Genomic DNA, 23096 nt, shown 5'->3' with positions numbered 1-23096 from the left:
GTTCGTCGAGAGAGAGGCAGAAACTGAATCGATTCAAAAAAAAAAAAAAAAAATGAAACGAGAGAAAAACATCCCTTCTCTTTGATTCTGTGTTGTGCCTAACCAGCACTCTCCGCTGCAGCGATGTGAAATGAAAAAATAAATAAAAATAAAAAACGACAAAAAACTAGCACTTGGTTTATTGTTGCTGGCTTGTGTTGAAAACGACTTCGCTTTTTAGGGATGTTCAGCTGAGAGACGCCAACAGCATGATGGCTTCATAAAGGGCCGTTGCACCATTAGACCAAACTTTTTCCGTTCTCAAATCTGTTCCAATGCAAATAAACATCTTATTATTTTCGACAGAATCGTGATTTTTAACACCTGGAGAATCACATTCAGAGAATTGAAGAGACAGATTCTGTTTCAGGAGGTGCTGCTTGGTGTCGGAGGCTCCTTTGGCGGAGACACTTGCGAGCTTCACATGGCGTCGGCCGAGCTGGCGCACGGCTTCCCTTTGTTCTGAATTTCCTGCCATCTGATAATAGGAATAAACCCAGAAGCCTTTTTTTCTAAGATAGATTTCAATCCCGGAGCCGTCGTTGACGGACCGCCATGTACGTTCCCGGCTCTGAGCTGAGGTGGAAGGATGGCTTATCCGGGGCCTTGTTTGGCTCTTGTGTGGATGTCGCCCGGGAGTGCCTCGCTGCAGAAGTGGGGAAGGGGAGATGTAGGAAGTGATTGACTATACGGGCAGGGAGAAGTTTTGGCCCGTAGTCCTCTTCTCAAGCCATTAATGCAGAGACGCTACGCTGCTTTCATCCTGAGTTGGAACTGCCATGGCTGCAGGAGTCAGCAGTGTGTGTGTGTGTGTGTGTGTGTGTGTGTGTGTGTGTGTGTGTGTGTGTGTGTGTGTGTGTGTGTGTGTGTGTGTGTGTGTGTGTGTGTGTGTGTGTGTGTGTGTGTGTCTAAGGAGGTGGTGGGGGGGTGTTGTAGCGACACAGCACATTTGCATCACATTTGTTGGGCGTGTTGCAATCGCTCAGCCAGGAGCAGCAAAGGACATGTGCGGGATGTATGGGGGGGGGCTCGGTTGAGTCACGAGTATGAGTTTGTGATGTCGTACCAATGTCAGGCTGTGGCTCAGAGCGGCAATATGCAAAAATCGCTCTCTGGCTTCATTCCACTTATAGCCGACGTGATGCGTGGCGTCGCCAGTGGAGACAGAGAGTCGTTACTGCACAGATGATTATTTAAACGAGGGAAATGTCCCGAGACGTTATTATTATTATTATTATTATTATTATTATTATTATTATTATTATTATTGTTGTTGTTGTTCCCCCTATAGAGGTCGATAGCCGTGCAGATTCGCCGCCGGCCCTGGACATCTGATATGTGGCGGTGAAGAGTTAAAAAAATATATATATCTGAGTCTCCCGCTCAGCCTCCTCCCATGCCGACAGTTTAATCTTATTGTCTCGGAATGACTTTGAATATTCCGAGCGTAATGCAGGCCTCGGAGCGCAGCAGGTGCCGGGGCCCTTTGATCTCTGGCTGTACGTGCGGCTGGAATTTAAATCACGACGCGACATCCAGCTCGTGGAATCGCAACAAGGGCCGGCGAGCTCCAACTTTGATCCCGTCGTCCAAGAGCATTACGTTTGGTAGACGGGGAGGGCGGTGGGGGGGGGGATTGGAGTCAACAGCAGCTCGTAGTCCCAAGTGAAGTGCGTCACATCGCGTCACACGTACGTATTTATATATTGAGTCGTCAGCTGCGCTTAATATTTGCTTTTGATCGCGTTTTTCGGAAGCTTTCAGGCGCGTTCTCGGCACGCTAACGACCACAAACGGAGCGTTTTCCCCGAGCTAACGCTGAACGTCCGCTTGGTTTTGTGTTTGGAGATTTCTTCAATGAAATTGTCACTTCCTTCAAATAAACGCAGCCGTCCTTTGAAACACACGTGTCCATGCATCACATCTGTCCGCTCCATATGTGTGTAGTCGTGTAGAACATGTGCGGAAATTTACACACAACTCCCGTGGCAAGTTTGACACGCCGTCGTCTGTTATACTCGTTCCCTCAAATTGTCCCGCCGTCTGCCCAGAATTCCTGCTCACATACTTTGGAATGTTGCCAGGTGCAGAAGAACACCCTGGTACCTTTTTCCTTTTTTTAAAAATGTATTTACTGGATTTGACCCTCCAGATGGAGCGCTCCGCCAAAACCCCGATGTGATGTTCGTTGCCATGGTTGCAAAATTGGCTGTTTTAATTTCCAGAGGGAAGGTTTTTTATAATTGGAATTGCAAAACAGGTCTAAAATTGGCGCTCCACGTTTGGACCGGAGGAGATCGTTAACGGATGGCGCCACAGCGGAATCAAAACAGACCTTTGTTCGTTCGGGGGCGTCGGCGGAGGGCTCGGACCAAACTCCGGGAAGGTCAAAACAAGTCGTTCAAATCGTTCTCAACTTGAAAAATACCGTTGAATAAAGGTTTTTTTTCTTCAAAGCTCAAAAATGCCTCGTGCCCTTTAGAAATTACAATAACCGCTGCGTGCTTCCAAACAACCCCAAAAAAAACCCCATGATAAAAACAACCTTTTGTCTTGGAATGGGGACCTGTTTGAGCACTACGGCTGTCAGTCACGGAGCCGGAGCGAAGGTGATGCAAGCGCAAAGCAAGGAAACTCTCACCCATTAACTGGTGCAGAGCAGTAGTTTGAAATGGGTTTTGGGTGGAATTCTCAGATACTGTCAGATCTGATCCACGTAGAATGGATTGAGAGCTAAACCGAGTATGAGACATGCCTTTGGAGTCTGCAAACCAGGTTTTTGTTAAATGGACCTGAAATAAACATTTTTCGCCCCCGGAGCTAAAAAGAGCAGAGTGACATTTTTCAACAGCGTGCCTTTTGTTACTGCGTTTGCTCGAGTGCTTTGGGAGAAAGCTTTTTTTAAAGTAAGAAAATTTGGATGCTAGTTCCCTTTTCCCACATGGGTTAAAACCGCTGTAAACGCAGTGAACATTCCTTTATGGTCAGACATTTCCATTTTAATTCCAGGTCAGAATCAGCCCCTGCTGGAGGGACCCAGCTGCACCGGCCGATCCCGCCGAGGTGAAAAACTCGCGTCAATTGATATTCTGGCGATGAAGAAGTGCCACTCCTCATCAGCGCCGGCCTTCTTCATAACCGCGGGAGCAGCTCGGCAAAGATTTCTCATGTTAGCACCTTGTTTAGAGCGCATTATACCTGCAGCCGGCCACTGGACGTAAGCAATTCCGGGCCTGACTGGCAACACACACGCCGCCCGCGCCGCCTCACGCCTTAGGCGGAGGGGCAGGGAAAGGGAGGGACTGCCGGCGCCAGTCAATTACCAGCTAATAAACAGTGGAAGTTTTCTATTAGTGCTTGTTAGTGCGTGTAAAAGATTGTTGGTATGTGGAATTGGAATCAGGGCACAGTGAGTATGAATTAGAGACGGGTGAGGGGGGGAGGGAAACGCGGCTGCATATTTTCTCTCTCTGGAGGATGAAATATACGTGGGCCTCCTCTCTGCACGTATGCGGTTAAAGGAGCTAATGCAGTATTAGCTATCTGATGTTCGGCTGGCCTTGGAGAGTAATTATTTGCAGACCCCAGAAAATGTGCGCCCCAGTAGTTTTACATCATTTGTTGTTTTTTCTCCAATAAATAAAATCCATTATGTAAGCACGGTGGAGGCCAAACAATGCAACACCCTGCACTCTTCGTCTCGTCATCGATCACATCATGGGCCCCTCCTGGGTACAAAGCACAGGCACCTCCTTTTTTTTTTTTTTTTTCTTTTTCCTCCTCCTATGGCCATCGGTTGTGTGGTAAATCCACCGCTCCGCCACATACCTGAGAGCAGATTAAACTGAGTAATATCAGTGCGAGTGGGGGCGGGGAGGTCTCTGTTCACCTGAGCAGCCTCGGGAAGTAAAACAGCATTAATTGGATTTGGGGAAGTCGTCCTCAGCGAGGGGACAGCGGCTCTGACAGCGCTGACAGCCGGCAGCATGAATCATTAAAACCCCTCTCTCTGTCATATTAGACTACTACCAATAACAAGAGCCACTTGCGTTTGTTCAGACGGGGCCTCGAGGTGTAGCGCTGTTAAACTGTACCAAAGAAGAAGACGAAGAAAAAAAAAAGGAAAGACCCCGTCGACTGCTCCGCGTTTCACCATAAATGGGCCAGTCTGTCCTGCAGCGGGAGGCTATAATTACTCACACACACACACACACACACACACACACACACACACACACACACACACACACACATCATCATCATAGAAAGAAGCCCGCGGACGCTCCTTTTTTGGGGGGTTTACCACCTGGTAGTGGCATATGGGCTGGCGCCCTCTTGGGGTAAGGGGTGGGGCGGCCTCTCCTCCACCAAACCATTTGTGCCGTCGATAAACAGCATCTGGGAGGCCGGCCCTCCTCATCACATCGACAAATCTCGCTTTAATCAGCTCACCTGTTCCCCCGCACCCCATCTCTTTCCCCAGCCCTCCCAATAAACCTTCCCATCAGCTCCCCCACTCGCCCCTCCCGCCCCTGCACCTGGGAATAACCGCCTTGACAGCAGCAATTTTTGCCAGCGCGCCGTCGCTGAGGCACACCCACGCCGACGGCTGCGCTAGGATCGGAGCTCATCGATTTTCAAATGGCGCATCACCTTATGACGGCGCCTTATTAGCACGGTCCCCGCTCCCCGTGTCGATGCGATTTGCACATTCGAAGGTGGAAATGATCTCACAGCCCTTTGTCGCGGCGCCCGGCCAGCTCCTGCTTCCCATCGCCTGTTCAAGGAGCTTGATAAGCGGGGCCGGTGGTCTACTGTATCGATCACAGCCAGCGCCTACACTTTAATGGAAACACAATCCATTTTTTGTTTCCCACCCCCTGCCGCCTTGCAAGCTGCTCGTCTGCCGGTAATCGGGTCCCACTCGACAAAAACGCTGTCACCGGCGTCAGCCCCCAAGCTGTGCCCGGTGCTAATTCATGCGCGATGGCGCGGATTTCAATAATTGTCTTAAACAGGAAACACTTAAGTACCGGGAAGCGTTGTGGCACGCCATTAGCAACAAAGCTATTTAGATTGTGAAATATTCCAAAGCGAGCCTCCCCGCTCCGTACCTCGGCAATCAATTTGCATAAGAAGGTGTGAAATTGTCCGTTAGCTCGGTTTCCCATTAAGGAGCAAGCCTCTCCAATTATGCCTCGGCTCTTCATTTGAGCGATCCCCGGCACGCCGCCTTCGCCCGCTGTGGAAAAAAAAAAGAAAAAGCTCACCTGCGTGCCCCTGATAGAGTGTATAGATCTCGCCGCTACTGGCGGACGGACTCTGGAGAGTGCTAACGTACAAAGCAATCAAGGCCCGGGAAGATTGGCCTACGACGCTCGCCGGTCTCAGGCGACTGATAAAATCCAGCCACTATCGAACTGGCGCCGCCGCCTTGTTTTTAGTGCCCTCGGTCCCTTCCCCTCCCGACGCCGCTGGCTCTCCATCCCGAAACGCAGGGTTTCCATGTGGATGCCTATTATGGCTGCTGCTGCTGCTGCTGCTGCTGCCGCTGCCGCTGCCGCTGCTGCTGCTGTCGGGGCACTTGAAGGAGTGCCAGTCGAAAGAGAGAGGGGATAAATTACATAGGGGGGGAAGCAGGCATTTTGGGTGGGTGGAAACGGTGTTGGGCGAGACATGCTGTCTGTGCTTCTGTACCAAATATAGTGCTTTCAATGTGTACGAACACAATATGGAAATGCAGAAAATGCAGTGAGCTATTTGCACACAAAAATGGTACCCATTGCCTCCCTGCTTGGCACTCGATATATGGGGTTGGACTTTTGGGGTTAGATGATTGATTCCTGGTTGCGGCACCGCTGCTCCCCACCCAACCACTCCCAGTGGATTGGTCAAATGCAGAGAATATGTAAAAAAAAATCCCTGGGACTTTAACACATCGTCTCCTGGAGTAAAGTAAAGTAAAAGGAATCCAGTCAAGTAAACTGGTGATTATTAGTTTAAGGCTGTTGTTAGGTGTCAGCTACCAGAGGCTATTTTGCTGACATCCCTTAGCGAGCTAATGTCCTCCTAGCTCTACATTTTAGTCCTTTTCATAATTACTGTTGGGGCACGTTTTTGGTTCATTTGTGATGTCCAAACAAATGTCGCCTGTACTGTATTAGTGAGTGAATCACTCACTATAAAACCAATTACCAAGTATGAGTAAGAGATGCTGGGGAAAAAAATAATTCCCGCTCAGTGCAAAATAACACAGGGTGAGACAGCAAAAACACTCCCCACTCCAGTGTGTTTGAATCAGCCCGGTGAGGTGACCTCAACCTAGTTCACGTCGGCCCTCGTTCATTCAGCTCAAACATCCCAGATCCTCCTCTGCGGAGAGAAGAGCAGTTCGATTATCGCCTCAGTCACGTCGCCGCAGAAGATATGAGCGGAAAAACTTTTACTCAGGGTTTTTTTTTTTTTCCACCTTAATGTGCAACGTTTTTTTTTTTTCTGTGCCCGCTTGATAAACGAGCACCGCCAAGTGCACTGCGTGGAAAGTGCTCTCAGTTGAAATACACCGGTGGAGGTGGGCAATTTGATGGGACCCACCAGTGGAGAGCGAAGGAAGGTGACTGACTAACGTGCCGAGGCGGCGTTTACGTCTGTGGAATTCTGTGCGGACGTGAACGCAAACTTTTTTTCTTTTTTTGTTTTGGGTTTGGATCCGGCGCTGTTTTGAATGAGGCTTATTTGCATAGAAGGGGTTGTCATTTTGCACAAACTGACTTAATTTAAATATGTTTAAATTAGTCTGACCCGACCCTGCCGCTACCTCCCGCTGTTCTTCACGCTTTTACGTACGCTCTGTTGATAGGCCGCACTGTTTTCAGTGCTACTTGCACGGATTTCCTGCCGTAAAAGCTGGGCAGTGGCTTTGTGGATCCGGCCCATCGACGGCGAGGATATGAATTACCTGTGATTGACGCTCGCAGCGGCTGGGGACGACAGCGAAAACACGCGGCGTGCCCGTCACTGACCCTTTCATTCTCACCCACTCAAGCTTCACCTCACAACCCCCCCCCCCACCCCACCCCCCCGTCACAATTGTGCCACCTCTTTCTCTCTCTCTCTCTCTCTCTCTCTCTCCCTCTCGTCCATCCGTCCATCCAACCGCCTCCGTCCCTGCCATCACACAATTAGCACTTACTTCTGCCTGTCGCGGCGGCCCAGCCTCGGTGGCGCGCGCACCAAAATAATAATCATCCTCCCAGCAGCCGGAGCACCACCCTCCTCACTAGAGGTGGAGGGGGTGGTTTGATGCATTAGGCACAGGCTCTGTGCTTGGAAAATGTCAACCTCCGTCACCCGGCTAACCTGCGCTGCGTCTGCGCTGCGTTTCTGCCTCTCTTTATTCACAACGAACGGCCAAATGAGTCTCTCCTTTTTCAATGTTGTCTTTGTGTTTTCCGCATCTGTATTTCCGTCCTTAGCACTGCCATATTTCATAAACAAGGACTCAAAAATAGCCAAAACCGTGTTTTTCGGTTGTTTTTTTCTGGCTAAAACCAATTAGCATCTGTAGCTCTCGTGTCGCCTCACAGCAAGAAGGTTGATTCCGTTCAGGCTAAATGATGCGTGGATGGTTGAGGTTGACTCGTCCAGGGTGTCGCCCCCACCTTCACCCCGAGATAGCTGGGATGCCCCCCCGCTACCCTCCCCTCTCCTTCCCTTCCACCTATGCATCCTCCCACGACAGCCAGTGGATGGCTGCATCTGGAGTCCTGCACAATCAAAAAGATCGATTTATTTCGCCGTTCTCCCATCATGCGCATGAGACACATTATGTAACGTCGGCCGACGACCGAATCACTTCACTCAAAGGGTTTGTCTTCCTTCTTGACGTGGGCGGAACGCCGCCGAGCAGTCGCACAAACCCACGACGCACCCGCTAACGGCCAACGCGATCAGTCGGCCGCGCTCGGAGTTATTGTTTCAGATTAAAGGGATAAAAGAAGCGCACGGTTGCCGCATTGGGTTCATACTCGTGTCGTCTCTTGCAGCTTGAAGCGGCCCTCCACACTCCAGTGCACTGCGCCATGCTGGGCTTCTCGGCAGCGAGCACCTCCCTACCTCAAGGCTACCTATGGGTGAGTAGTGGCACGCACAAGCACGCACGCACGCATGCACACCAGTGTGCTCGATTGCCGTAACTAATGAAAAGGTGAAATAACGTACATCTGTAACTACAAAAGAAAAAGAAGAAAAAATCTTGCCTCTCTCGTACTCTTAACTCAAAACCACACGCACACTTAAAAAAAAAAAAAATGCACTTAGCACACTATGCTCTCATTTATAAAAGTAGAATAAAAAATGATTTTAATGACTACAAATGGGACATGCACCATTTCCGCCTGTGAATTGTAGCCAGGAACCTGCAAATTAATACAGTATGAAGGCCGACGGTGGCAGGCTGGCTGCTGCTGCTGCAGAGAGCTTTATGATGAGTAGGTGCAAATTGGGACTATCACATTATAATGCCTGTGAGCATGGCCACGTCTAAAAAAAAATTAAATAATAATAATAATAATGATGATGATGGTGATGGTGATAATAAAACCCCAAAAGGTGGAGATGGAGCCGTAGATTAAAAAAAAAAGATGCAGAATGTGTGCACTTTATCATAGTTTCAATTTCTCTGTCTCTTCGTTTTGGAGATGGCAGCCGCTTCCTCCTCTGCCAACCTTAAAAAGCCACCTAAATCAAAAAGTAAGACCCCCCCGCCCCCTCACCCTAGACACTCTGAGAGTGCAGCCCGGTGTCACAGACCTAATTGCGTGCACGGTGCTGTTCCAGTGGGGGAAGCGGGTGGAAAGGAGATATTGTGAAGGTGGCATTTAGGACACGGCGATATCAGGGTTTGACCTTCAATTTCTCCAGGAGCACAAACTATTACTAGTGACTTAAATGGCCCTGACCTTGGCCTCCAGAGCATTTGGAAGAGCCAAGATAGCTCCGGCACGTTCCGCGTCTTCGAGGGAAAACGGCCACATGCTCCTCACAGCCCCCTGCGCCGGTGAGCAAATAGGCCTCCTATAGCTGTTAAGAGCGGCCGTCTGCACCAATCGGGGTCATTCGTTTTGAAAAGGATCACGTTGGGGGAAGGTGAAGAATGAGCTGATCGTGGGGACAGCTGTGCTTTTTGATTCATCGTCTCTCAGAACAGCTATTAAGGACAGGAGAACAGTCATTTATTATCGCTTTTAGGCATAAAGACTTTTTTTTTTTTTTTAAATCCATGTTAGACAATTTATGTTAAAGATATTATTGGGGAAAAAACTTTGTCTAATTTGCATTAAGGTTTGCACGCATGTTCCAGTCTTAACCGGAACACATAGAAGGGACATCTAAAGAAATAAATCAGTGAAGAATTCTGTTTCATTTACTTATTTAAAAGCAACAGTGCATATTAATGAACATGCCAGAATTAGCCAAAGGCTACTTTCCATCTGCAGTCCCAGGCAGGTCAGAAGAAATAACAATACAAAGACGAACACAAATGAAAAATACTAAAAAATTAACAATACAATAGAAGAATTGGACAGCTGACACTAACAAAGTAACAAAGGACACAGAGAGAACACATAAAAACTTGCATTTAAAGTGCTGACAGATCTGCTTTCTTTTCAGCTACTTTTTTAGATTGACTTTAAAAGTTTCGGGTTTGTAAGTTTGTGTCCGCGTCTTTATGTGTTTATTGTGTGTCTGAACCTGACCACCTGCCAGTGTGTTGCAGCATTTAAAAATGCAAAACGCAGTTTATTGATTTTTTTTTTTTTTTAATTTGTGAAGCAAAAAAAAACCCCAAGACACGTGGTGAAATTGCACGTCTCAGTAAATAATTAAAACTGCACATCGACTGATCTGCGATGCCGTCGTGGTCCTTTTGAGTTCGTCAGCCTTTCAAACACCCGAGAACTGACACTGTTTGGCACCATTACTATTCCAATCACTTTCAAGATAGAAGAGGAGGCCAGATAGAGAAGCAGACCAACGGGGTGGGAGAAAAAAAAAAAAAGAAATCTCACCAGACATTTCCATCAGGAAATAGATTTGGAAAAAAAAAAAAAAAAACCTTCAAACCAGAAAGCGTTGCGCGGGATCTGCCAGTCAAAGCGGAGAGATCAGTTTCCTGCTCTGACCCTTGTGCCGCTCGCCTCCCACCGCAACTCGACAGCAACGCGGGAAAAAAAAAAACCCAAAAAAAACCCGACGCGGAAAACAAACTCATATCCCTCATACAAATATTGGCAAAGGGCCTGCGGATCCAGCCAGAATAATTGCTCACTGCGCCTTCCCTCCCACGAACCTCTACCTAACCCTGCAGGCCCGTCAAATAAGCGATGACACTAATCATGTTGAAGTGAGATGGGCTGCTGGGATTTCTGCGCGCTTTGATCGGAGTAATGACATTGTGTCTAATCAGCTGATGCCCCAGCTTTTTTTTTTTTTTTTTTTGCGTGTCTCTGTGTGTGTGTTTTTCCCGTCCGCCTCCGCTCTCTTTGTTCCGTTTTTTTTTTTTTTTCCTTCCTGTCTCTCTCTCTCCCCAACATTATCCGGGGCCTTCGGAGTCGACCGTGAACGTCACGGATGAGCGGCGCTCGTCCGTCTCGGGGTGCGTCTGCCGTCCGTCCTCCGGCTCCCTGCGCACTATCACGGCCGATCTGCCACACTTTGCAGTCCGCGTCCGCAGCAATCCAATTAATGCGGGGCGAGGCGTTTTCTTTGGCTTTTTTTATGGCGTTTTTTTCATCCCGTTCGTTGGTTGAAGCTTCAGTTTCTCCCGAGCTAAAAAGAGACGGGCGCACGAGTTGAGCTCTTCTTCCGGATGGCTGGCGGAACCTTCAAGAGTCTCGGCCCAGGGGTCAGAGAAAGCAGAAGGAGCTCCCGTCTTCTGCTTTCTCTTCTTCTTCTGCTTCGTCTTCTTCTTCTTCTTCTTCTTCTTCTTCTTCTTCTTCTTCTTCTTCTTCTTCTGTGGCTCCTCGCTGCAAGATCTGTGTTATTTCATTATTTATTTTCATTTTTCACCCTGTGCACTGGACCATTATTTGCTCTGGCTCGTTCTCAAAAGCCCACAGGAGCGTTCCTGTCCAGATTCTGCGCGCTGATACAAATCAAACAAATGATTGCATGCAAATAAGGGTGAGCGTGGAGGGGAGAAGAGCTAAAGACTATATTTAGCCCGTGTCGCATCCACGCGATGCAGAATAAATCTCTGTCCGGGGCCGAGCGGCGGCGGCTGGGCTCCTCCGAAAAGGGATATTGTATTTGGTTGGAGCCGTCGCCTAATAAATTAAAATGACTTTGGAAACCTGCAGCCACACTTTAATTGTCTGGGAACGGGAGCAGCGCCATCTTAATTGGAATGGCATCAGAGATGATTTGTGGGGCACCTTCTGTCTTTCTCTGTTTGATATGGGGATGACAGGCGCACACACACACACACACACACACACACACACACACACACACACACACACACACCTACACAGGAAATCAGGACACTCAGCTCGTGGAGTGCGACTTGCATTAATGTCGGGACTTCATTTGACTACATTAAAGCGACTGTCTTGTCAGGAAGGAGTTTACAGACGCTCTTAAAAATCTACAAAAATCTGCAACTTTGTGAGAATCTTCTTCTTTTTAACCCTGTTTCTATTCATTAAGAAAGAGATGAAAAATCAACTGTATTTACTTCATTAATAAATGAAATATATAGATTGTATATTCATAGATGAATAAAGTACTTCTGTATCTGTACATCTATTCATACAGAAACCAAAGTACCTTGTTGACTCCGCGCCTTGCATTATATATATATTTTCAAGGGAAGCATCATAATGTCCTCTTGAGATCTCCATTAAAGATGCATTCATCAAATTCATCAAATGAAAACTTTTTTTGAGATAAAGACAAAAATGATTTTGCATATCTTACATAGATATACAGATATACTGTACCCCCATCCAGCCTGCATGGGGCGACTCACATTGCGAAGCTTGTGTTGATGTCTTAATCTGACAACATTCTGCTATCTTGACGTGTTGGCGGACGGTTTCTTGTGACCTCCATAGCGTCTCTTCCCTTCGTTCGGGGGAACCTGCCGGCTGGTTTGACCTTGGAAATGTTTATTACGGCGTCATTACACAAGCCGCTAGTGTTTTTCCTCTAATCATGACTCAGTCTCTCAATCCTGCGGGTGTTCAAAAATATATATTCAAAAAATATCCCTCATTGCTAAGCAACTCAGGCTCCGAGACACTTATGAGAGCCTCTTTTTGTTCTTCACGGTGAAAGAACTTTTTAAAACCGTTTGATGTTCCAACGATGACATTGTGAATGCGTTGCGTAATAGGTCTTAAAATTCCGAGCGGTGTTCAAGTTTTTTTTGTCTTTTTTTTTTTTTTTTTTAAATGAGGGTGGTGGGGGTGGTTGATGACGAGTTTTGAAAGGATAATTGGTATGAATTCTCTCCATCCGAATCTGAGCTGCTGAGCGGAAGAGAATGCTAAAGCAGGCCTGATGGCAAGACACGTCGCAGGCCAGACTTCCTGCCCTTCCGCTCTTCCGCTCCTACGGACCGGCGGAATACTTTATCACCCCCTCGACGTCGCAATTCAGTGCGCAGCTTAACATTAGGTCTCGCCCCCCTTTCCTCCACCCCACCAACCCCTCCCTCCACCCACAGGTGGCCGGCGGAGGAGAGGCCTCGCAGTGGCAGATCGAGATCTTCTCCCTCAACCGGCCGACGCCGAGGGCCGTCAAGAGCCTGCAGGTCGGCTGCGCCGTCCGCTGTCTGGAGTACGTGCCGGAGCCTTCGCCCGCCGAGGAGGTGGAGCCCGGCGTTCAACGAGCCCCGTCGGGGAGCGGCGCCAACATCTGCGTCGGATCGGACGACGGACGGTGAGACGCCGCAGGAACACAAGACGCGCAAGAAAGTAGCGAATGACTGAGGTTGATCTTTGTCGTGTGGGTGGTGAGCAGTGATGGGAAGGCTACTTTGCAAATGTAGCCGGTTACAATTACAAGTTACCTTAGATAACTATTTCAGTTACTTAGAAATTAAGTAATGTACCTGATTACATTTGATTACATTTTGGTTACTTTTCTAAATTTGGAATAAATGTTCTGAACTGTTTCGACCTGACAGTGTTCAGTTTCCAGCAGGACTCAAAACAGAGAGAAAGCCCTGAACTGGCCGGTCAGTGGTAGGGGGCGCTGCAGTTCCAAACTCGAACGGAGAACCAATCAGAAGCGTCAGCTTATCAGCAAATTTTGTCTGTGAGGGGAAATAGAAAACCAGTGCACAAAAAATAGCAACAAAGATAAAATGATGAAACATAAAGTTCAGCCTTTTTTTTGTAGAAATTGTTCAGATTTAATTCAAATTTTTAAAATTTCATTTCTAAAAAAACAACATTTTTGTTCAGTTATGTAACTGATGCCAGCTATGATTAAATTCCATAACTCGTCAGGGGGTATGTTTTGTTTTTGTTTCCCCAAACAGTGGTGTGTGTGTGTGTGCGTGTGCGTGTGTGTGTGTGCGTGTGTGCGTGTGTGCGTGTGTGTGTGTGTGTGTGTGTGTGTGTCCCCGAGAGTTCTGGCGCCGTCCGCTCGCTTGTCAATATTTCATCAAAGTGGCAAAATCAGGAGCTGATGCCCGAACGCGGCGTCGGCGCGGCCGCTCCCTCGCTAAAGTCATTGTTTGATTCTCACATCCAGTAAATCGCTGTGATCTCCGCCGCGAGTGGCAGCCGACGAGGTCGCGCGTGACGGCGCTCGCCCGCTCATTTCACGTCTAATCTCCCGTTCGCTCGTTTGTTCGTCTCGGCCGTGGGTTCAAAGTCTGCGGCTGCGTGGGTTGTTTTTTTGTTTTGTTTTTCCGCCGACTCATTCTGTCTGCGCAAAAGAGGTGAAAAAAAATCTGTTAAAAAAATAAATAAGAAACAGACACAGAGGGGAACAAACACACGTCTGCACAAACACACACATGCGCTCACACACACACACACACACACACACACACACACACACACACACACACAGGAAGCTTTCGCATCGGGCTGCGTGGAAAGGAGCCACTTTGTCATCTCAAACGACGCTCGTTCATCACCCGGCCCCTCTCTCTCTGCTCTGTCTCTCTCTCTCTCTCTCTCTCTCTCTCTCTCTCTCTCTCTCTCTCTCTCTCGCTCTCTCGCTCTCACCAGCATCCTGGTGTACGGCAGCGTGGACACGGCGGCTCAGTGCCTGCTGACCCTGCACAACCCGGAGGGCTGCCCGGTTCTGTGCCTCAAGCACTCGCCTTGCTACCTGTTTGCCGGCCTGCGGAACGGCACAGTGTTGGTTTACGGGAGGAGCGGCAGCGGTGAGTCTCCCCCCCCCCCCAACGAATACCTCCCCCCATTTAACCTCTGCTTCTGTCATTGATGTTCCACTGAGCAGCGCATTTAAAGAATGAAATCCAACATCTTGTCAACTAACGACCGTTTGCGGCTTCTGCTGCTGTGCACTTCTGCCAACTTTGTGCTATTATTTGGCCTCTAATGAGCCACGCTCACCAGCCAATAGGAAGCCCTGTTTTGCATTGACCAATAGGAAGCCTCATTTTACACCAGCCAATAGCATTTCTTTCTGTTTGATTTGATTGGTTATCCTTATTATTATTATCCTACAGGCTAGCGCAGGACCCACGATAGTGTCGCACATTTGCGCACAATTCCCCGTGACAACGATTTTGTTTCTTTTGTTTGCCTGACGTGTCAAGTTGTCGCCTTAGTCGCTGCCGTGCAATAGAAAATGCCGACAGCCAAACATTAGTTTCCTGACTGGGCAACTTTTCTTCATCTCGATGAAACAACACTTTGATTGAAAAAGTACCAAAATCACACACAAGGCGTTCTGCCCTCAGTTCTCTCTCTCAGACATGCAGAGGATTGAAATGATGTTTTTTTCCCCCCCACATCTACAGTGCAGGCGAGCAAATAGGAACAATGAAGGTTTATATGCAGCGGCGGACACCTCATGCATTTGTAACATACTGCAGTATATTGCAAGAATCAGTTTTGAATCACCAAGTGCACTTTATTTTTGTGCATTCACCAATATTTTCATGCATGTGACATACTGGTGCTGTGATCAACACCCGTTATTGCACCAGTATCAACATCCATCAGTTGGTAATAATTGGTGGATCCTCTGAGCTCAGGCGAGACGCTTAATTATGTTGTCAGTTTTAAAACAAATGAGTGGCCATCCCTGCGTTTTAGTCATGTTTTCCTTTCTGAGATCTTCCTGAGAGTTAGAAAATGATCTTGTTGCCTCAGAAATACCAACTGCTGTTGAGCTAATGACAAAATAAGAACTGGAGTTCGAGTCAAAACAAAGTACAGTAGCTTGTTATCACAGGAACACAGCAGGAAACGGAACGTGTGAGTTTGCTTGCGTGAGTTCTGTGCGGTGCCATGAAGACGAGCCAGTTTCTCGGACCTCTCTATTAAGTTCTAACTTTTGCTGAAATGTATTCATACCCCTTTGCAGTCCTTGTTCGGAATTTCTTATCATAATTAACTTAATGATTCGTTCCTACAAAGGAAAAAATGTGCTCAAATATTTTGCCTTGTCCCCCGGCTTTGTAAACATCCCTAGCAGCCCTCTGGCAAACGACTACGTTTTTCATCCATTCAAAGAAAAAAGATCAAATAAAACTTTAAATCAGTCCCCTCCTCTGCAACCCCCCCCACCCAAACTGAACCCGGACCCCCCCCCCCCCTGCTGGTAGTGTGAGGGCCGCGCTCCGGCATCGTGGTCGGTGCCACGCCGCGTTAAATTAAGTCAAGCGCGGCGACCCACGCTAACGCCGTCCCAGCGGTGCCGCTCCGCGTTCACAGGCAGCACAACAGCTCCGTCGCGGGGAGTCTCACCAGCCTGACCGCAGAGTGCCAGGCCCTCCTCGCTCCTCTCACTTCCCAGGCACAGCGGATGATTAATTACACCAAGCTGCTGCACGGCGATTAAATATTACCACTCATGCTTTGTGTACGCAAAAGAAGAGCGGGTGGAGGGAGGAGGGGAGGGGTCTTAAAGGAGGGCGGTGTCAGGAGGAAGCTCTCTGGAGGGTGCTGCGGGAGTGTTTTAAAATTCAGCGCATCTGTTGAAGATTTATCCCCTGAACTGCTGCACCGCTGTCTGGCTTCGCCCAGAAGACTTTTTTTCATGCCACGGTTAGTTTGAAATTCCTCCTGCTGCCCACTACATCAGCAGGATTCTGCTCTGAACCACGTAACGCTTCTGGAGTTTCACAGACGCAGGGCGGGGGGGGACGTTTTCCACAGAGGCCAAAACTCGGGCAAGTTATGACCATTGTAGTTGCAATTCCATGGTCGTCCCAACTTCTTTTAGTTGTGCCTTAAGTTTATTTTACGCTAAACATGCTGAAATTTGAAAGTAAAGGCACCCAGTTTGGTCCAAGAGAGGAAGAAGGGAATCGTTTTAGGCATAGTGGGACTTGAACCGCCAACCTTTCGGTCATTGGACAACCCGCTCTACCTTCTGGGCTACAGTCACCCTATGAGTCATCTATGAGTTAATGCCGCTTTAATGACACCGGGACGGCTCCACACCGGCACGAGTTTGGATCTCGGTATTCGCTGGAATTCTTCCCCTTCTCAGTAGAACCCGGTCGTGGTCGCGTGGTTCCGGAGGGCCTGTCGCTCTAAAACATCAGCTTTCTCCCCTAAGTCGATGAGCGTCGAGCAGGGAGGGCAGGGGGTTTGGTTCCGGGTTGTTTTTCCTGGCAGGATCGACGGCGCGCACATTAACAAGAGTGGATTTTAAAACAGAAAAGGTTGGAAAATGACCTTCTCCAACATGCCAAGCAATTAACCTGTGCCAGTCGGGAGGCATTGTGAGACCCGTGCCGTGATGGGGTGCGAAAAGCAAACGACCGGGGGAAAAAAAAACCTTCATTAAACGGCTGGATGCTCCCCACCCACACCAACACCACCCCCACCCCCACCCCCACCACTTCCTAATTTTGCTTCATTAACGCTCGGCGCCAGTGAAACGCTTATGTAATTCACTTTATAACGCGCTGGCTGCAACGTGAGCCCGGGCGCCGAGGGCTCAAAGTACGGCGCCCCGCTCTGCCTCCACGCCGGCGGAGAAACAAAAAAAAAACAAAAAAAAAACAGCAACAACACAGAGAGGGAAGAGATGACGACGAAGAAACAAAAGTCGGGTATGGTAGAAGAAGGGTCTATCGGCGGCGAGCACGCGTGGGCGGCCGGCGCCACTGCGCGGCGAGCGATAATTTAAACAGCGCGCGGGCCTTTGTTTAGTCGACCTATGGCGCGCCGTCGCTCGCTTTTCTCCCCCTCACCTCCTCCTCCTTCCCCATTAGCGCGCAAACAAAAGAGGCTGCGCGGCGAGGCCCCTCCGCTGACACCTCGGTAATTGCCCGACGACAGTAGAATCTTTTCAAAGTAAACACCAAACACATCGGCGGCGGCGCGAGCCAGGCGAAATGAATTTAATTGCTTTCTAGATGTGACAGAGTGCTTAAATGGAAGTGGGGGGGGCCCCGCGTGTTCGCACTCCAGCGCTTGGATTTATGCCAGCTGCGATAATAGGCCGGAGATTTTAGCGTTTCCTGGGCTTTTGTTTTTATTTTTGAGGGGTGCATTTACAGTTTTCTTTCTTGTTTGTTTTTCTTCTTCTCCCCTGCAAGATGACCTGTGGGACCCCGGCTCCTGCAGAAGCGTGAGCCTGGGTTCGGAGCCGGTGCGCACCCTGCTGGTGCTGGACGACTCGGTGTGGGCCAGCTGCGGGAACTCGGTCACAGCCGTCGACGTCTCCAGCCTCCGCACTCAGGTAAACGGCGGCGCCGGGCCGACGTGGCGCTGCGCTTTGCCGAGGTGTTGCAACCCAGTGAAATCGCCGCGTCACTCCATCAACAGAGGTCGGATCCTTTAAATGGATTAAACATCAAACGGCAAAACTCGGAGTGCCAGGGAGAAAAATCTGACTTTTAGAAATGACAAATAGACTGTTTTTTTGTTTTTGTTTTTGTTTTAGTTTTTTTTTTACCGGCGCTCATTTTTTTTTCTCTTATTCTCTATTTTTTTGATAAAAAGCCACTTACTTATATTTTTATAAAAACTTATATTTGGCAAGATAGAAACAGATTTGAACATTTTTTTCTCCCTTGCTCTCTACTTTGCGATCAAAATTGGGCGAGACACAAGCAGACTTTAACGTTCTATATAATTCGCCGCTCCATCAAGGAAATAATCGAGTCGCCGCCGCCGCCAAGAACACACTAACACACTTGACGACAACAACGACAAAAAAGCCCATCAGTAAAGCGTTCACGGCTCTACTTTCCGGCGTGCCGCCGCAGGCAGCAATTTGAAAGTCCACAGATTTGACAGTCACCCCCCCCACCTCCCCCCCCCCACCCCAAGTCCCCACACCACACTCAGCGGTGCTCTTGAGTTCTTATCGCCGTGCAGAAAATGTGCTGTGAGACGCCCCCCCCCCCCGCAGCCCCCCAGTGGAGACAAACATCCGTTTAAAAAAATGTCGGACTTCCCGCCTGAAACGCGGCGTTGACTCTGCTTATGAAAGGGGGCGCTGTGGCCGGCGGCGGCGGCGGCTTCCGCCGTGACTCCACAGGAAGCCCCTCGGGACTCGTCGGTTCGGCCGACCAGAATGAAAAGCATGAAATGATTTAGGATGGACTGGCGCCCTGACATGACCGGCGTGATGTGTCGTTACCAGACGAGCTGGACGTGCAAGTTGCATGAATTAATAGAAGAAGAAGAAGAAGAAGAAGACCTTTATTTATCCCATGGTGGGGAAATTTGCATAATTACAGCAGCAAAAAAAGAAGCTACAGTGCAAAAGATCAAGAATTATATTAACTAAAGATAGAGACAAAAAAAAATATCTGCAGGTATGAACAGAATTATATTAACTAAAGATAGAGACAAAAAAAAAATATCTGCAGGTATGAACAGAAAAATAAAGACCAAAAGATATTTACTTATTATTAACAGTTGTATTTACATGCGCTACATGCTCTGCTATGAATAGCATGAATAAAATGCGTCTCTGCGGAGTTTACACATTTTGTTGCTGTGTGTGCGCGGCTTCCACTCCAGCTGCTCCGACGCCCTCCCACAGTCCAAAGACACACGCACCAGGCTGAGTGACAACTCTACGTTGTTTTTTTTTCCGTACGAGTGCAAGCGCGATAAAACCGGCGGCTCGGTTTGGGGTGCGACTCCGCCTGCACCCTGAGACAGGCTGGGGACAGGCTGCGGGATTAGCAAGCGCTCGGGTGGATGGATGTTTGTGTTGGGATTAGATTCAGGAAGCTTTTGAGTGAAAATGTTGCCTAACACTTACATCAAAATCCTGCCCTGTTTCCTGTTCCCATTTGGAGTTTATGAGCCACAGACGTTTCCCGAACGACCTGCTGGATTGGAGGGAAATTTGTGACTCCAAGCTATTGCTTCAGCTCACATTTAAAAAAAAACAAACAAACTGACTATCAGGTCCCAGCCAGTCTGGATTGCTCGTCTTTCAGACTCCCGTATCTGAAAAACCAAATGGTCGGGTTGCTCACTTCACAGACATCCTTGCTTCACAGACACAGACTTGCGCAGCATTGTCAAGGTGTGTCAACCCAACAGCCAAATGCAACTGAGAGCTTCTGTTCGTCCTCCAGGCCTCTCGCCTCACTAGTTAAGACCCTCAGCAAGCCTCCAAGTCACACGGCTCCTCTGGTTGTTCCAATCCTTAATAGAGCGCGCAGATCTGTTGATTGCCAAACTTTCATGGAGGCTGATTAAAGGTCTTTTTTCCTCCTCTCCAACATTCAGGCTTTTGCTTCACTGAAAGTGAGGAGCTTCTTTGAATACGATCCTCTTATGTTCCCTTCCCGGAATTTACCTTTTGATGTTAGAGGGTGTGCGTCTCAGCCCGGCCTCACACATTCACCGGAGTTTTATTTTTGACGGTATGAAGATGTTAGCAAAGTCACCTTATTGGAATAAATGAACTTGTTTGTATCCCTCCTTGCGATAAATGGTGGGTACATGGATGGCTCATAGAGATCAAAGACACTATTGCTGTGTCTCAATTCAGGGTCTGCATCCTTGAAGTACGCATTTTGAAAGGAAGTTGCGTCATAGCACTGCGCGAAGGCTTGTCCCAATTCCCAAGGGTGCTTAGGACGCTCAAAATGCGTACTCGGAAATACGCACTCGTTTTAGCCGATTCCAAGGATGCACCGCTACTATCCTTCGCGTACTTGTGTTTCCCATGATGCTTTACGTGCTGCTGCAAAGCATCGTGGGATCCTCGGAAGTCAGCTGAAATTAGCGGCATGTACTGGTAAAGACACGACATATACATTTAATTATTGAAGTTTCACATAAAGTATCCAGTTTTTAACGTAGGATTTTACTTATTTGATCATCCAACGGCATCGTTAGATGGCTAACCAATGGTTAGCTTGTTACTATAAAAACGTAACTTCCGGGTTTGGCCAGCCGGAGGGAACGGCGGTGACGAAACGAGGAAATACGCCGAAGGCTAGACCGTCCCGGCTGGTTACCGGGGAGGCGGGGTTTGGTCCGTTCTTCTAGGCTGGGAACTCTAAGAACGCTTCCTTCAGACAGAGGACACTCGGTCTCAAGGGTGCAGAACCTGAATTGAGACACAGCATATGAGTGTTGAAGGCCGCTACAATGCTAAGCAGCAAATATGTTTATATAATGAAGTTGACTCCTATGGACCAAACAATCTTTTGTGATGTTTCGTCCAACTTCAAATTGACTGTTGAAGACTGAAATGGATGAAGTAATTTTTTGTTAAAATCAGTTTCTAAACATGTTTGATAAATACGTATTAACATGTGCAAAAAGCCTCATAAGTGCATAAGTAATTCTAAGTACGGACAGTGTGTGGGCACCTTTGCGCATTTCCATAACAATATACAGTTTGTTGCACCAAAAAAATAAGCATCTTTTTTCCCTGCGGTGCTCTGACTTATGTTCCGAGAATGGGCGCAATATCTCGGGGAAATGATCCCCGGCGATATCTGTGTCATGCTCTCTGTGTTTGTGTAAGTCATCCTCCAAGGTGTCGGGGTGTTCGTGGCGGCGTCGACAAAGGCGTACCGGGGACACTTGGTTTTTTGTCGGACCATAATGAACGACACAGTGCAAACTCCACTGGGTCAGATTAATAAGGCTGCTTTTCTTTGCCCAGCTACAAGCTATGGCCCTCCTGCAGCTCCCAGGTGTGGTTTGTGTACCAGTATAATATGCAAGATGTGGTTTTATTGGAAATATATATATAAAAAAACACATTTTGGCTTGGAGATGTATGCATTGTAAATTAGCCTCGTTTCACTTATACAGCTAAATATGTTGTAGCCATAAACACGCGCACAGACCAGGATTCATAAGCCATGTTTTTCACAACTGTGCCGAGGCTTTTTACCCTTGAGACGCGCAATTGAGATTTTTCAAATTTATTTTTTTCATTTTATTCCGCTTATGGAGGGTATTCAGTTTTTGACTTTTTTTGTTGTCTTTTGTTAACAAATATAAGTTAATTTCTGTAAAAGCCAAAGGTCCCACCTTCCACATGTTTGGAGGATTTTGTTTCTATCTGCTACAGAGGCTGAGGAATAAATTATTTAGTAGATGTTGACACCTCTGTGATGTTTTGCAGAAAAACCTCTGGTTTTGGGGCTCAACCCGACCGTATGTTTATTTTATTTTATTTTTATAACCCGGTCTGAGAGGGTTAATATATATATATATATATGTATATATATATATATATATATATATATATATATATATATATACATATATATATATATATATATATATATACATATATATATATATATATATATATATATATACATATATATATATATATATATATACATATATATATATATATATATATATATATATATATATATATATATATGTATATATATATATATATATATATATGTATATATATATATATATATATATGTATATATATATATATACATATATATATACATATATATATACATATATATATATATATATATATATATATATATGTATATATGTATATATGTATATATATATATATATATATATATATATATATATATATATATATATATACATATATATATATATTTATGGGCAAAGTACTGCACACGCCCGTGATGAAATATCTGTTTTGGTTAGCCGGCTGATGATTCCGTGCCTCGGACTGAGTCTGCCTCAGGACCCTCAGAGTTCGGAGTACCTTTTCCATCCTTCACCTGTTTCCCGCCTCTGGAGACACCGGCTTAATCAGCTGAATGGCCGCGCAGCACAGACACAGTTCCGGTTGAGCGTGTCTCCGGCGGAGCTTAGCGGGTCAGCTCCGGTGACGCCTGCGCTAACCTCGTCTTTCTCGCTAATGTGGACTCGTGGGGGCCGACTGCGGCGCTTCGCTGCAAATCCAGGATCTGGAACAGCGTCACTTAACACCTGTACCAAGAGATATGACTCGGGGCAAAGCCCGGGGGGGGGGGCGAGGGTCGCTGATTCGCAGTCTCATAACTTACTCCTATTGTTTTCCCCTGTGCATGATAATCTTTTTGTCAGATTCGCTGCTCTTTTGAATTATTCATAGGTGATTTGGCTGCGCTTTGCAGCCTTGTGGCTAGTTTTTTATTGCTCCTCAAATTTTGGCTTTTTTTTGGGGTCTCTGGAGTCTGTTTTGGATGAAAGTCCAAGTTGGCTCAATGGAGTGATCCCTCAGGATCCTTTTTGGATAATCATTTTTGGATTGGACACATGCCAGTGAATGACACTTGTTTTTGGAGCTGTAAAAGAAGAAATCAAGAACCTTCCCCAGCGCGCAGTGGCACTGGGTGGCCTGGTGGGTTGACTTTGTAAAATTGTCATTGTTTCGCAAACCGAGAGATGACCCTTTGTCATAAG

General features: G+C 47.4%; 1 protein-coding gene across 5 annotated transcripts in view; it reads left to right on the top strand.

The window, feature by feature from the left end:
- Positions 1-23096, top strand: part of arhgef10la (Rho guanine nucleotide exchange factor (GEF) 10-like a) — a 122113-nt gene that overhangs the window by 85922 nt on the left and 13095 nt on the right. For 3 of the 5 annotated variants that reach the window (XM_076025089.1, XM_076025090.1, XM_076025087.1), the window contains 5 exons: positions 3049-3102; positions 8085-8171; positions 12770-12984; positions 14289-14446; positions 17807-17949. In XM_076025089.1, coding sequence (XP_075881204.1) covers positions 3049-3102; positions 8085-8171; positions 12770-12984; positions 14289-14446; positions 17807-17949 — 657 coding nt within the window. The remainder of the gene's footprint in view (positions 1-3048; positions 3103-8084; positions 8172-12769; positions 12985-14288; positions 14447-17806; positions 17950-23096) is intronic. The other 2 variants (XM_076025091.1, XM_076025088.1) reach the window with 1 other exon arrangement.

The sequence above is a fragment of the Nelusetta ayraudi genome, unplaced genomic scaffold (assembly GCF_046127955.1).
Source record: "Nelusetta ayraudi isolate G7.1 ecotype Tasmania unplaced genomic scaffold, CSIRO-AGI_Nayr_v1 ptg000017l, whole genome shotgun sequence".
Classification (NCBI taxonomy): domain Eukaryota; kingdom Metazoa; phylum Chordata; class Actinopteri; order Tetraodontiformes; family Monacanthidae; genus Nelusetta; species Nelusetta ayraudi.
The sequence above is the reverse complement of the archived record's forward strand: the minus strand, read 5'-3'. Positions and strand labels throughout refer to the sequence as shown.